Source organism: Pipra filicauda, unplaced genomic scaffold, assembly GCF_003945595.2.
Source record: "Pipra filicauda isolate LSUMZ 115617 unplaced genomic scaffold, ASM394559v2 scaffold231_size1239837_pilon, whole genome shotgun sequence".
NCBI lineage: Eukaryota > Metazoa > Chordata > Aves > Passeriformes > Pipridae > Pipra > Pipra filicauda.
In genome coordinates this window covers 944,422-957,712 of record NW_024104345.1, presented here as the reverse complement: position 1 = coordinate 957,712, position 13,291 = coordinate 944,422, and the positions used below count along the sequence as shown (strand labels likewise).

General features: G+C 43.0%; 1 protein-coding gene and 1 long non-coding RNA gene across 4 annotated transcripts in view; one reads left to right on the top strand and one right to left on the bottom strand.

The window, feature by feature from the left end:
* FYCO1 (FYVE and coiled-coil domain autophagy adaptor 1) overlaps nucleotides 1–11,670 on the bottom strand; it is a 45,920-nt gene extending 34,250 nt beyond the window's left edge. For all 3 annotated transcript variants that reach the window (XM_027748545.2, XM_039381561.1, XM_039381562.1), the window contains exons 1-3: nucleotides 11,602–11,670; nucleotides 2,116–2,298; nucleotides 522–628 (exon numbers count right to left, since the gene is read on the bottom strand). In XM_027748545.2, coding sequence (XP_027604346.2) covers nucleotides 522–628; nucleotides 2,116–2,170 — 162 coding nt within the window. In that variant the 5' untranslated portion in view covers nucleotides 2,171–2,298; nucleotides 11,602–11,670. The remainder of the gene's footprint in view (nucleotides 1–521; nucleotides 629–2,115; nucleotides 2,299–11,601) is intronic.
* Nucleotides 11,612–13,088, top strand: LOC120323309. Its single transcript, XR_005563638.1, has 2 exons — nucleotides 11,612–11,764; nucleotides 12,310–13,088. It is a non-coding gene; the product is annotated as an uncharacterized LOC120323309 (long non-coding RNA).
* The last annotated feature ends 203 nt before the right edge of the window (nucleotides 13,089–13,291 follow it).

The following is a 13,291-nucleotide window of genomic DNA, read 5'->3' as shown; positions in this document are numbered from 1 at the left end:
ACTCAAATTTTGAGGATGGGGAAAAAAAATAGCACTCCAGATTAAAAATCAGCATTTTGCATTAAGCCTTCCATACAATAAAAAAGAATTTCTGAAGTGAAATTGCCAAAAATTCTGTAAATTACTCACACTACTATATTTGCACCATGAACAGCTCACTAGTATTTATTTTGCATCAAAATGTTGTCAAGAACTCATTACCACAGTTTTTCCAGGATAACTTAGCAGGATGTATCTCTAAAATCAAGCTCAGATCTTTCAGATCCATGAAGAAATGCCTTACATTCTTCAGTCAAACTGCCAGCTCTTCCTTTTGATTACATTTATTTTCACTTGAAATAAGTACAATAAGCAGCATGCATTTCAGTCCACTTACCAGACACACACAAAAAAAAAATAAAAAGAGACTCAGTTGGACATTTATGATTATTTGAGTTAAACCCCACATATTGAACAGGCAGTAAGAGAAAACAAGGCTGAGCTTTGCTGGTGGATTACAAATGACACACATCATTTTCTACCTGTAGAAGGTACTCAAGCTTGTAGGAGAATTTTTGCAAGTTGCCACTGTCATCTGTGATCGGTTCCCCTCCTTCTTTAAATTCTTTACTTAACTCAGTCACAGCATCTGTGAAACAAGACACCAAAATAGTTAACTAATGCAAATGATATATAGCACTGAATCCATAAACAACTAAATAAACGGTTTCTTCACGGATATTTTGCATGTGTATTCAGTTTCTTTTGGCTGAAATGTCTTAATGACAGGGCAAAAAAATTACTGATATGCTTGCAATTTAAGACCACCTGTAAGAAAACTAGAGCTCAAGTTATGTCAACCTGCTGTGTGGACTATTTCTTCTTCTTAAAAGGACACTTAGCACTTCTGACACATAGCAAAAACTGGTAACAGACAATTGCTAACTGCTACCTCAGCAGAGAAAAGAGAAATAACTTTTTGCTGTTTCATGTGCACATTAAGGTATTGCCACAGAACAAACAGAATTCTGATTAGAAAGGACAAAGCATGTAATCTGCTAAAGGGGATCAGTAACACGAGAACAGTCATTCGGTCAGCACATTTATCTTCTCCATGCTTTATTCAGGAAGGTTCAGCTTGTGCTGGTTACAAACACAAACGGGGAAAATAATTTACATAAAAAAAGCATACAGCAACTTCTCTTCCCTCAAATGTACAGCTGTAGTGGGTGAGGAAAACTCAAGTCAAAACAAACTCTGTTGTCCTCCTGGACACCCTAACCCCCAATGGGTGTACTTCTCAGCATCAGAAATTACTGATTTTGAATTTGCTTTCCACTTGGGTGTTGTACTTAATTCAGGTGACTGAGTGAGCCTCAGCTCCCAGTCCGACTCGATCGCCTTTGCAAATTAAAATCTCTTCTTGTTAGCAGGTACATAGATCTCATTTTTTTATATTGTGGGAAGATCAAGGTTCCCAGTTTTGGTGCATATACTTTATATTTAATAAAAATTTAAAGGAAAAATATCCGGATCTTTGTATAAGCAGCTGGTTTGGACAGAGAGCAGGCAAACTGTTAAGAATCTGCTGCCAATTCTGCCTGCAACAGAACTGTTGAAAATTAGGTTGGCTACTTCTAGTGGAGGATAAGTAAGAAGCAAGAACAGCAGGTTCAATTTGCCAGCACTCTTCCTCTGGATCTCCCTTCCTAGTTTGGTTTGGCCTCCTGGTTTTTTTCCCTTCCCACATTAGCAGCAACTCCACACCAGCTTCCCATCAAGGAAGGGTCTAAAAATCAGGCCTTCTTATCTCAAAGTCCTAGCTCACAATGCACACTCCACAGACACCTTTTTTTAAAATATATTTAAAAATTATTTCTTATCTTGCATGAAAAATATTTCTTATTTCTTATCTTGTATGTTTAAATTTGCAGGATTTAGGAATTTAGGGTCCTGGAGAAGGTACAGCACTTGTTTCACAAAAAAACGTCAGTCACATCACACACCTTGAATTACGTTGCTATAATGGCTGCATGAAAGAGTAACAACTGAAAACACAACTTCTACTCTGTGTTATCTAAAACACAGAGGATGCAGTCCAGCCCACAGAATGCCTCTGCCAGCATGGCACTGTACCTTGCAAGTCTCTGATAATCCGCTGCAGTTGGCTTTCACCACTAGTTGCTGCCATCTCGAAAACAAAAGGAACTCCCCTTCTGGGCTGTTAACCTTTTCATCCATCTAGATAAAAACAGCAGAGTTCATATCCTTGATGACCATTGGGTTGACGCTGGTTATTTTTCTCTGTAACACCTGCAACTGTAAAAAACAAAATTAAATGAAAGTTTTTATCAGCTCAAATGAGCATCAGAGAGGTGCTTTGGCATTTTAGATCCTGTTTAGTGATGAATTCCAAGGCCAACTCTTTTCCAGGAATATCCTTTTTTATTTCCTTCTAGATTTCACTTTCCATTTCAGTTATATCTTTCAAAACTACTGAGCAAACCTCAGAGAGTGATTTTCTCTTACTGTAGATACAACACAGTCAGTTGTACAGCCCAGCTCAGGTTGGCATTTCATGCAATCCATCTTGTGACCCTGATGGAGGTTCCAATGACATGTGATTTTCCCTCTCGAAGCACTCTGCTAGATCTTCCCTACAGGTTGCAGAGTAAAAAGATATGACAACTTTTCCATTTCAGGGAAACTTTCAAGACATGGAGTAGGCAGGGACCAAGGAATCAAAAAATGATACGTTCTTGATTCTCTGGCACTGTAAAGTACTTTTAATGCATAAGAACTACTAAAAGATGTAGTACTGGAGCCTGGTTTTAGCATGAGAAACACCTCTCATCCCGTTCTCAGAACCCACTGTTCCCAACACATGTAAGAGGACACCACTTTATTTTAAGCTCTGTTACAACATCCCTGGCCGGATAAACATACCATGCACCACCTCCCTTGCTTAGGACGACGAGTTATACCTAGCACTCATAGATAATCTTTCTGTAAGTAAAATTAATTAAAAGCCTAAAATGCTTTACTAAAATAACCATGCCTGGGGATCCAAACTTTCAAACACTAATCTGGGAACAATCATTCAGAAAAAAAAAAGGCCACACAGAAACCGCATAGGGAACTTACTAAGCATCCTGTTCAAAGGTTGTTCAGAATTCCATCTGCAGTGGTACAGCCAAATTTTCAAGCAAGTACAACACCCAAAATACTGAATCTTTAGAAAATTTGCTGTTACGTTTCAGTGCTTTTGTTATAATTCAAGATTAACCACGATGAAATTAAGTTTTAATTAAAATCTTACAAATTTTTGAAATGTAATGTGACTAGGTCAAATTATTACATCTCCTTTCTCTTTCCTTTCTTTCACTCCCAAAAGAACTAAATTGGCATGGCTGATGTAGGTGTCTGAATTAATCAAATGGACCATCCTTCCCTATGTATCACGGTATTGTTACAAAATGATCCTGATGTGATCCCCTATTCTTTTCCACTTGAAGCAAAGCAAACCTTAACAAAGCCACAGAGACAGAAACACGATAAAGTATAAAGAGAAGGGTGAAACTAGGCTTACCAGTGTGTTTCTCTGAATACCTGTCTTTCGTTACCTGCTAGTTTCCATTTCCATATTTTGATGGCAGTTGTTATGTTATGACTCAAGTGTCACATGGGCCATGTGCCATCCGGTGAAGGGCCTTGGCCACCACAACTGGGTAGCTTCGGGGAGAGAAGGCCAGATGACCTTCTGTGGTGTCAAACACAATTTTTTACCCTAAATCAACAATATTACATACCCAAGACTCCTACCTTGATTCTACTGAGTGAACCATAGGAACTACCACACTTCCGGGTAACTTGCTGAGCTTGGGTACCAACAAAGAAAAGCAAGAATAACAATCCGACTGAGTCAATGTTTCCTTTTGTAAGCACACACAGTAACATCAGCCATAGCTGTTCAGTTTGGCAACTGCTACAAAAAGATTAAGTGAGAAGATTGTGCCATGTGGGCAATGCAAGCTAAAAAGTGTGACCAAAGCAAATGCTTTTCCTCACACAAAGAAGGAAAAGAGCAAGGACCAAATAAGGGGATCTTGCCTGTCCTTCCCAAAGGCCAGAATAAGCTCCCATTCAAGACTTCAGAGGCACAAAGAGGCATGCCAGGAAAACAATGACCAGGCCAACAGCAGGCACGTACAAAGAGCCTGGAAGATAAGGTAATTGGGAATTGAGCCCTTATTTTGCAATAACTAGCAGGGAGGAGGATATGGGGCATCCTACAGCAGACAGGCACAGCACGGGACCTTGCCAAGTGCTAATTCCCAGCAGGGTGCCCAGTCAGATATTCACTGGAGGAGGACTAAGGCAGTTTAGAGTTTCCCCAGCACCACTAGCACTGCTTAAATGAGTGTGTTTGCCCAGAAGTCACAACAGCTCAGTGGCACAGCGCAGGGGAAGGTTGTGTTCCCAATGGGTTGATTCTCTTGTGTCAAATGTGCCCAAGACATGCATCTTTATTCCCATTGGGATCTCCTAGGCAGAATGTGAAAATCCTGAACAGAGAACACAAGTCAGCTGGAGGGATGTAGCTGCACAGTCCGCTCCTCTGTCTACTCCCTGTCACCCCTTTTCTCAATACCTGGAGCAAGGTCTCACAGCTCCCCCTTCCTTGCATCAGCTCCCAACCCTGAGACATGCATTTAACCCCTTCTCTTCCCAGAGGTGAAGGGGATCTTTTGACCTGGGCTATTACATAAGGCAAATGTGCTGAAGCTTTTTTACTTGCCTTCTCCTCTGCAAAATGGGGAGAAAGGTACTTCTGCCCTCCATGGTCCTTCCAGAGGTGTTCTTAGAAAGCACAGTCCATCCCTCAGAAAGGTGCAGAGCTCCCACTTCCAGTGGCAAAGAAAGCTGGTAACGTACCTTAGCTGGTTTCTCAATGTTTCAAAATAGGAAGAACTTCTGTAAACACCTGATCTAATCCTTCCTGATCACAGAATTCTTTGGAGCACAACCTTGTTCCTCCAGCATTTCCTATCCTATTATGTAAATATCTGCTATGTGAAAACAGCATGATACTTCGTCAGGCACAAATGACCTGCTGCGGGTCAAAAGCTTTTCAGATGATGCATCGTTACCTCTTACATAACAACATAACAGCACTGGACTAAGGCTGATGGCATTAACTTGCACAAGAACTGCAGAGCTGCCATGACATCAGTGCAGCTACACTAAAGATGTGGCACAGAGGAGGCAACACGTCATCAGTCCCTCCTCACGCTCTTGGGCTGTGCCTGCTGATCTCTGAAGGTGGCTTCTGCCTCTCTTGCTGGCATAAGTACTAGTGTGGGGGTGACAATCTTCTTTACAGAGGAGGATATCCTGGAGATTAAAGAAAGAAGCAGAAAGGAAATAGCCCACGTCCAGGAAAAGAAAAGATTTACCTGAAGGGGAGTGAGACACATATAAAACAGGAAACAAAGTTTAATGACTGTAATTAAATTGGTTAGTGGAGTAGTTACAATGACCTACTTTTAATCTGATTGTATAAAATTTTCTACATCATGTCTGCATCTTCAGCAGGTACATTTTTTTTTACTTCATTGGTCAGTTTTGGCCAACTTTGACAGAAGGTAGTTGTCCTCAAAATATTACACTCCCCCATGCGCAATCAGAACAGTAATTTGGGAGGAAGTCCATGAGCAGAGTGTCCCTTCATTGATAAAAAGGCTGCAGTGAGACCTCTGTTATAGCCTGATATCAGAGAATCCACTCCCCACTCGTGCATCTTCAGCGTACTCTAAGAGCAGAGTTCACACTGCAGACTTGGTGTAATTCAACTAAGCAGTAAATCAGATTTACAAGAACTACTCATCGGAAACCAAGATCCACTACTTTGTACTGCTTACAGAAATATTTCCTGTTAACATAACTACTCTGGTCTAGCCATTATAAATAAGGACATTTCATCACATGTCCCTCAACGGTATCATAACACCTTTAAATATTTGGTGCCTGCAGTCCTATGCCTGTTCTAACATTCCATATGAAACGAAACAGACAAGGGAGGATACTGAGATAAAACTTATGTTTGTGAGTCACAACAACCTTAACTGTGTTATTCCCTTGCGTGGTGTGAACATGATTTGTCCTATAAAAGCAGATACTGACTGATAACAGCAAAGCACACTGTGGAAAAAAAACCCCAACCTATCTAGTCATACAGTTGGCTACAAGACACACTAACAAAAGAACACTGAATACAAACCTCACAGCAAAGATGAAGAAAGAACTGGGAAAAGAAAATCCCTAACTCTCAGGACCGCAACACCACTGATTTAGCTAAATAATTTCATTCCAGTAATTGTCTGGAAAAACTACTTGGTACTTTGTTGTTACAGGAAACAGAGCCCCAGTGGAATTCTTGGCAACTGTGCTGCTAGCTTTTCCCATTTTGTACCATGCAGGTACATAAAGCTGCACATTCATGAAGCTGAAGAACTGTTTGCTGGAAGTAAGAGTCTGAAGTGAGTTGTAAAAAGGACAGAGTGACTCTTCTGTCATAACCACACACACGCTTTTACTGGGCAACCCAAACCTTTGTGCTTTAACACTGCATGCAAAGAAATGTGACTGATATAAACACACGCTGGACTACAATACATAGGACAACTAAAAACAAAAGGCAGGCACAGCCTTAATGTCAGCTAGGGTTTCCATTCTGAGAAGTGAAATTTTCTTGCTAAATTAATCTTCCCCCTGCATTTTCTACACCAACAAACCTTCGCATTTCAATGACAAACAAAAACATTTTAAAGGAATGTTTATTTCTTCTAGTACCTCAAGTATAAGACCATGCTGCAAACTCCTGCTGGATTTTCCACATGTTGATACACACAAACCTTGTTTTGAAGTTTATTTTGGCATAGCAGAATAGAGTAACAAGATGAAGTGCATAAAAACAATCATGTATTTCACAAATGCCTCACAGAGAAGAAGCATTTTATAGTTAAGGACTCCTTAGAGTAAAGCTGTTTTTGTGGGAAGGCTCTTGTGCTCTAGGGATATGCATTTTACAGCATAGGTGCACAAACTAACAACATTCATAAAATACTTCTTGTACCCCTAATCTGAAAGAGAGACTGACACAGAAGAATCAGTAAAGTTTTATAAATTTCTTTGTACAATCTTCCCTTTCTATGAACAACTGACCTGCATTCCAGCTCTATTCCTTGTATTTGCAACCTGTTCTTAGAAAAAGATCAAAACTAGGCAACAGACATGACTATACCAGTGGCATGGTAAGAATTCCATGAGACAGAGTTAATTTTTAACCTCATGTGGGCAAAGCTGGCAACCCTAACAATTTTTTTTAATGCTGCACCTACTGAATTGCACCTCCACTCTAAGACCTGGTTTAAAACTCTTTAAAACCTTACACTGAACTTTGCCACACAGGACGAGGGATCAGACTTTGCATCAGAGGAGAGACAGAGACTCCTGTTGAACAACATGAACTCAAACAATCACTTTCTTCAAACAGGCTTGTACATATCTCACAAAGACAACCCTGTCTCAGCCCTATCTCATGACCAGAGAAATTCCCTGTTTGAGGAAGCAGTCAGTTTACAAAGAGAAGAGCACTCTTCTGATAACAGGAATTGCACTAGTATCACTTTTAACAAACTCGTCTGCCCTTTTTCCTTAGAACACACCAGACCTCGCCCCATGTCAGGAGTTCTACCTTGTTTACTAATATCTACCAATTAACCTAACCATAACTCTCCCAAAGACTTGCTTCTTCTCAGCTGCTCCCATCCTATTTCACTCCCCCTCAAGAAGGCATCCCTCTGCCTGTATGGTGAGCTGAAAAGATAAATTTCATTCAGAAGTTAAAAGGTTTTTCCCCATTTGTGCTCTCATACTCCCAAACCATTCTCCCCATGTCACCGTGTGCCCTCCCTGCCACAAAACCTGCTCTTCCACTCCATAACTCGCACAACTATTCACACGTTCTTCAAGCCATACACCTGATGCTCAGGTGCTACTCTGAGGAGCACCCTGTAGACACCTACAGAAATAGAAACAGCAGAGGACTTCCAGCTGCAAAGGAGTGTTGGTGATTCATGACACCCAACTTGCTCATTGTCCAAGCCTGGAGATTTCAAAAACTCTCATGTTTTTCAAGTCTCCAAAGTTGGTCTCTGAGCTTTGTTAACTCCCTCAGCAAGCTCAGCCTGACTAAAGCATTTCAGCCATCTCCGAGACTTTGGGATAGGTTAAAAGCAACAACCATTACATCCTGGCTCTTTGGAATGGGACCTTTCCTTAGCAGGATTTTTTACCTTTGTATCTACCACTCCACACAGGCTTTCCAAGACAAAGTTTCAAAGGCACTTGAAAAGGCTTCCTCCAGTTAATGGTTTTGGGAAGTTTGGCAGGTGGGTGTTGAGACTTGCCCACCAGTAGCACTGCACATGTCCAACAGCAGTGGCAGCTCCCTAGGACAACTCCTGGCCTATATATACTTCCCAGTGAACTAGCAACCTGTAACACTGAAAATTACAGGTTTTGGTCACATGCATGGAGATCAAATAGAGGGCAAGGCAAGTGAAAAGCACGCTGAGACAACTCAAACTGACAGGCCACCAAGTGCTTCATGTTTCCCCAGAGCCAACAGAAAGAACTCTTGTTTTCCTTCCTCTGCAGCAGGAAGAACAGAGTATTTCCTCTCCCTCTTTTCTTGTGGGTTTTCTAGTGTAGGTCACCATTCTGTAGGGAAGGGGAAATTTCAAAGTTTCAAGCCCCAAAGTTTGGAAGAGAGGCCTGTATGAGACTGCAACTGCTGGGCCGGCTGGGAACAGACAGGCTCGCAGATGACGCAGGCGTGGCATGAGCCCAATTATTCAGGGATACCCTGATCCAACCGGTTCACTTTCAAAACCTAAACTGGCTTGTAACAGCAGCAAGAGCTTTCCTGTTCTCATCCTTCTTCCCAGCAAGAAATTAAATGTCATGGTGGACACATTCAGGGGTTAACTGTTTATAAATATCTTTGCTGAGATCACTATACCATGAACAAACACAGAATACTTTGATGGACAAAAATATTAAATCACAGGGAAGGGTATACAAGTCAAGGCCCTGCGCAGCAAGTTTCCCAGCACTGTACCAAGCACTGACATCCAGGCACTCTGCAAAAAGGCTCTGCTCCTTCTACCAGTGTTACAAGTGTGAAACCATCTTCAGAATACATTTGGGCAAAGTACTTTAAATTAGTACTACTACAGAATTTTTGGACACAAACAGCCACCACTCCCTGGACAAAGAGGAATTACTACATGAAAATATGAACTAGACTGGATACAAGCTGCTAAAAAGTTTCCTTGCTTTGGCAAAACCAAACACATAAAAACATAGTAATACAAACAAATAAACAAACCCAGTAATATGTAACAATGAAAGCACTCAGGGCTCTTACAGTTCCCTTCAGTTTAATAATCTCAACAACATCTAAAGAATACTAGAAGAGTTCAGGGTTTATGTGACAAATAGGCAATAGTTAATTTTTAAATGTAATCAACTAAGAAAAACAAATAACAATTTGAGATAAAAAAAAATCAGCATTACTTTTCCTTGAATGCATCGCATAATTTCCACAATTTTACATAGTTTTCTTTACATCTTTAAGAGTTTTCTCTCCCTAGTTGTTTGTTTAGATTTGGATCACTCACAGAACAAGTCTTAGAGGATCCTGGCCTCCAGGACATTAGGACAAATTCCTATTCCTTTTATGTAACCCTCTAGCAGTGGAGAGAGGGACTGCAAATACAATACACTCACTGTTATCAGATGGTGTACATAAGAGACTCTTTTATACGTGAAAATTAGACTCCATAACAAACTAACAGGCTCTTCAGAAGAAGTAGTGAAACCATGTTTACAACAAATGCTGTCAAATATCATGGCTAGGCTTCATGACGAAGATTTAGGAAGGCTCTATCCACATTTGTTACAAGCATGCTGGTGGCTAATGAGGCCAATATGAGATAGACATATCTGATTGCAAAAGGCACAGCAGAAAGACTCCTTAGGTGGTATATTCTGCAGGACACGATTCTTTCTGCGTTGTCTTTACTACAACAAGCAGAGCAAAATAGGCTATCACTTGTTTTGCACCAAAGCATCTAAAATACAACTTTTTAACTGCAGTGCAGTCTTCTGAATGTGAATGTTTGGAGACACTATTTGGATTATCTAGAACATTTTTTAAATTCAAGCACTCCCACGAGGATCATTTAAAGACTACAGGAAACTGCCTTGTACACAATAAAATCTGGAAAACATAAAACACACTACTGCAAGGCAGTCTATCTCCTCTGCCGCATGTTCTGAAGCACCGTGTCAGAAGTGAAAATAAGAATAACATCAAGAAAGAACACGTTGCCTTGTTCCTGACAAGACAGAGAACATGTTTTACCCTCAAAGTTTCATCCTAGCTTGCCTCGTGTGTGCGTGAAGTCTGAGCTAGATAAAATTAAACACCCACTTTCGATCTTCAGCCTTAAAGAGGCAAAGGCCTGGTACTGCTCCCTCTGTTTAAACTTGAAACTTTAAACTTGGTTTCAAGTGAGAAGCAGAACCAGGACTGTGACACCTGCAGCCGACCAACTCTGTATGTGAAACAAACCTTGCAAACATCAGCAGGAGGGTGGGTGCGATGACCCAGGCAGAAAACAGCCGGGTCCTGAGCTCCTGAACAGGCAGCTGCAGCAACAAGGAATTCACCAGCTTCCAAAACACGGCACAGCCCCTCCACAGTCCAACTCACCACCGCAGGACTCACCACCGAGGAGAATCCAGAGCACAAAGGCGGCGGACAACTAGTTCGCTAAAACCTTTCTTTTTTCCCTTTTCCTTGCTCACTCTGGATTACCAGGATCAACATAAGCCGGAGGAGGAGGCTGCAACCCCGGCATCTGCTCTGGAGACAGACCCAGCCGCCCCGTGTGCCAGCAAAACTCTCTCCCTTTCCATCCCCCGGAGATTTGCCGACACAAGGGCAAAGCGGGATTAGGGGCAAGCGGCAAATATTTGCCTGTCAGCACTTTATAGCGGGGTGAGGGCACGGACACGGGAGGGTGTTTGGTTTCCAGCAGGGTGACTCCGCTCCTCCTACAGCCGCAGGAGGGGAGAAAACAGAGGACGGTGTTCATGTCGGTTTAAAGTCATCCCTCACCAGGTGGACACGATGACAGGGGCACTGGCTCTGGCTGGTGGCCGATGTCCGCCTCGGCGGTGCCCCTGAGGGCCGGGGAATCTCCGTTCGAGGGGTATCCCAGGCCAGCAACCAGAGCCCATGCCGGGCTGATGTGCCCCTGCCCTGCCCGCGCTCACCCCGCCACAAGGCCGACCCCGGCACCCCAAAGGCCGCCGGCATCTCTCTCCCCTCCGGGGCTCCACCCCTCGAAACCCAGCTCCGAGCAGCAACAAGTGGAAGCCGCTGAAGTTACTTCCCCCCCGCCCCCGCTCCCTCTGGCAGGCGCTGCCTCTTCCCCCCCGGCCCCGCCGCGCTCCCCCGGCGGCTGTGCGGGAGGTGTCGCTCGGTACCTGCGCGGCCGCCGCCGCCATGTCGCGGAGAGGCGGCCCGGGGTGAGGCTCCGCCGCTCCCCGCCCGACTACAACTCCCGTGAGGCCGCTGGACGGGCCTCCCCACCCCCGGGGCGGTGGCTGGAGCCCCGCCCGGGACTCCCGGAGGCCGTGGGGGGGAAAGGTCTGTGGTGAAAACAGAAGGGGTTTAAGTGGCTGTGGGGGGGAAAATCGCTGCTTTCGGCTACAGCTGCAGGGTTGGGGTGGTTTCCTCTCAGGAGGTGTGTTGCTGGTACCCTCAGAAAAGGTCACTTTTTACAGAATTACAGGATTGTTAGCGATGAAAGGGACTTCTGGAGATCACCCAATCCAACCCCCCTGCCAAGGCAGGGTCACCTCGAGCAGGTGACACAGGAACGCATCCAGATGGTTTGGAATGTCTCCAGAGAGGGAGACTCCACGACCTCCCTGTTTCGGTGCTCTGCCACCCTCAGTGGAAAGAATTTCTTCCTCATGTTGAGGTGAATTTCCTGTGTTTTAGTTTATGACCATTTCACCTCATCCTATTGCTAGGCACCACCGAAAAGATTTTTTTCATATGATAACTTTTGGTTGTTTGTTTTAATACAATAACTTTGTAATATAATACCAACTTTTGCTTGCTTTTAGGACTATTCAATATGGATCGGGTTTTTTTTTTCATTTTTTTTTTCTTTCCTGGTTTGCTAGATGAGTTCATCAAGCTCTTTGCATGGACAACTGAAGCAAATGTGAAAGTCAGGTTCAATAAATCTAGCAGCAGATTTCCCCCTTCTTCCCTTGTTGGCTGGCAGAAGGAAAATCCTCATCCCTAAGATCAAGGGACAAGACGACATACTCTCAAGCTGCGCCAGGAGAGGTTCAGATTGTACATCTGGAAGAATTTCTTCACAGAAAGGGTAATTAGACACTGGAATGGGCTGTCCAGAGAGGTGGTGGAGTCAGCACCCCCAGAAATGTTTAAGAAAAGACTGAATGTGACACTTATTGCCATAGTCTAGTTGTCATGGTGGTGTTTGGTCAAAGATTGGACTCGATGATCTCAGAGGTCTTTTCCAATGTGAATGCATCTGTGATTCTGTGAAAGATGTAGGTAGGGATTAATAAAGGCCATGGAAAGTAAAAGACTGGGAGAAAGCGAGTTTGAAACTGGAACAAGAGGGTGCTTTCTGAGCCAGGGTGTGGGGGGTATGTGGGGCATGGGCTTCCTAACACTCCCAGCACACTATCTCCCAGCACCGAGCTCCTTCTACAAGCAGACTGTTTCCCCTCTTCAGATTTTAACCCTCCCATAAGGCATATGATTCTCTGAAAGGACATTTCTTTCACAGCATCTGAAATAGTCTATGCTGGTTTTATACTTGAAGTGTACTGGAAAACTAAGCTCTTTTGTTTGTTTTTTTTTTCTGCATGGCTTTGGGAAATGAATGATTTTAAATAAAACTTGTGAGCAAGCAGTTTGTCATCAATTCTTGCCACAATGCTTGTGACTTTATTAGTTTCATGAACTTCAGCTTAGGCAGCCATAAGATCAAAGCATCCCATTTTCAAGACTCTTGAGGAAATGCATTTTGTACATAGTCACTGTACACGGTTTCCATTGTCCTCACTTTTTCATCCTCCATGCAGAAGAATGACTAAGTGACCTTAAGTTTTGGTGATTAATCTAATG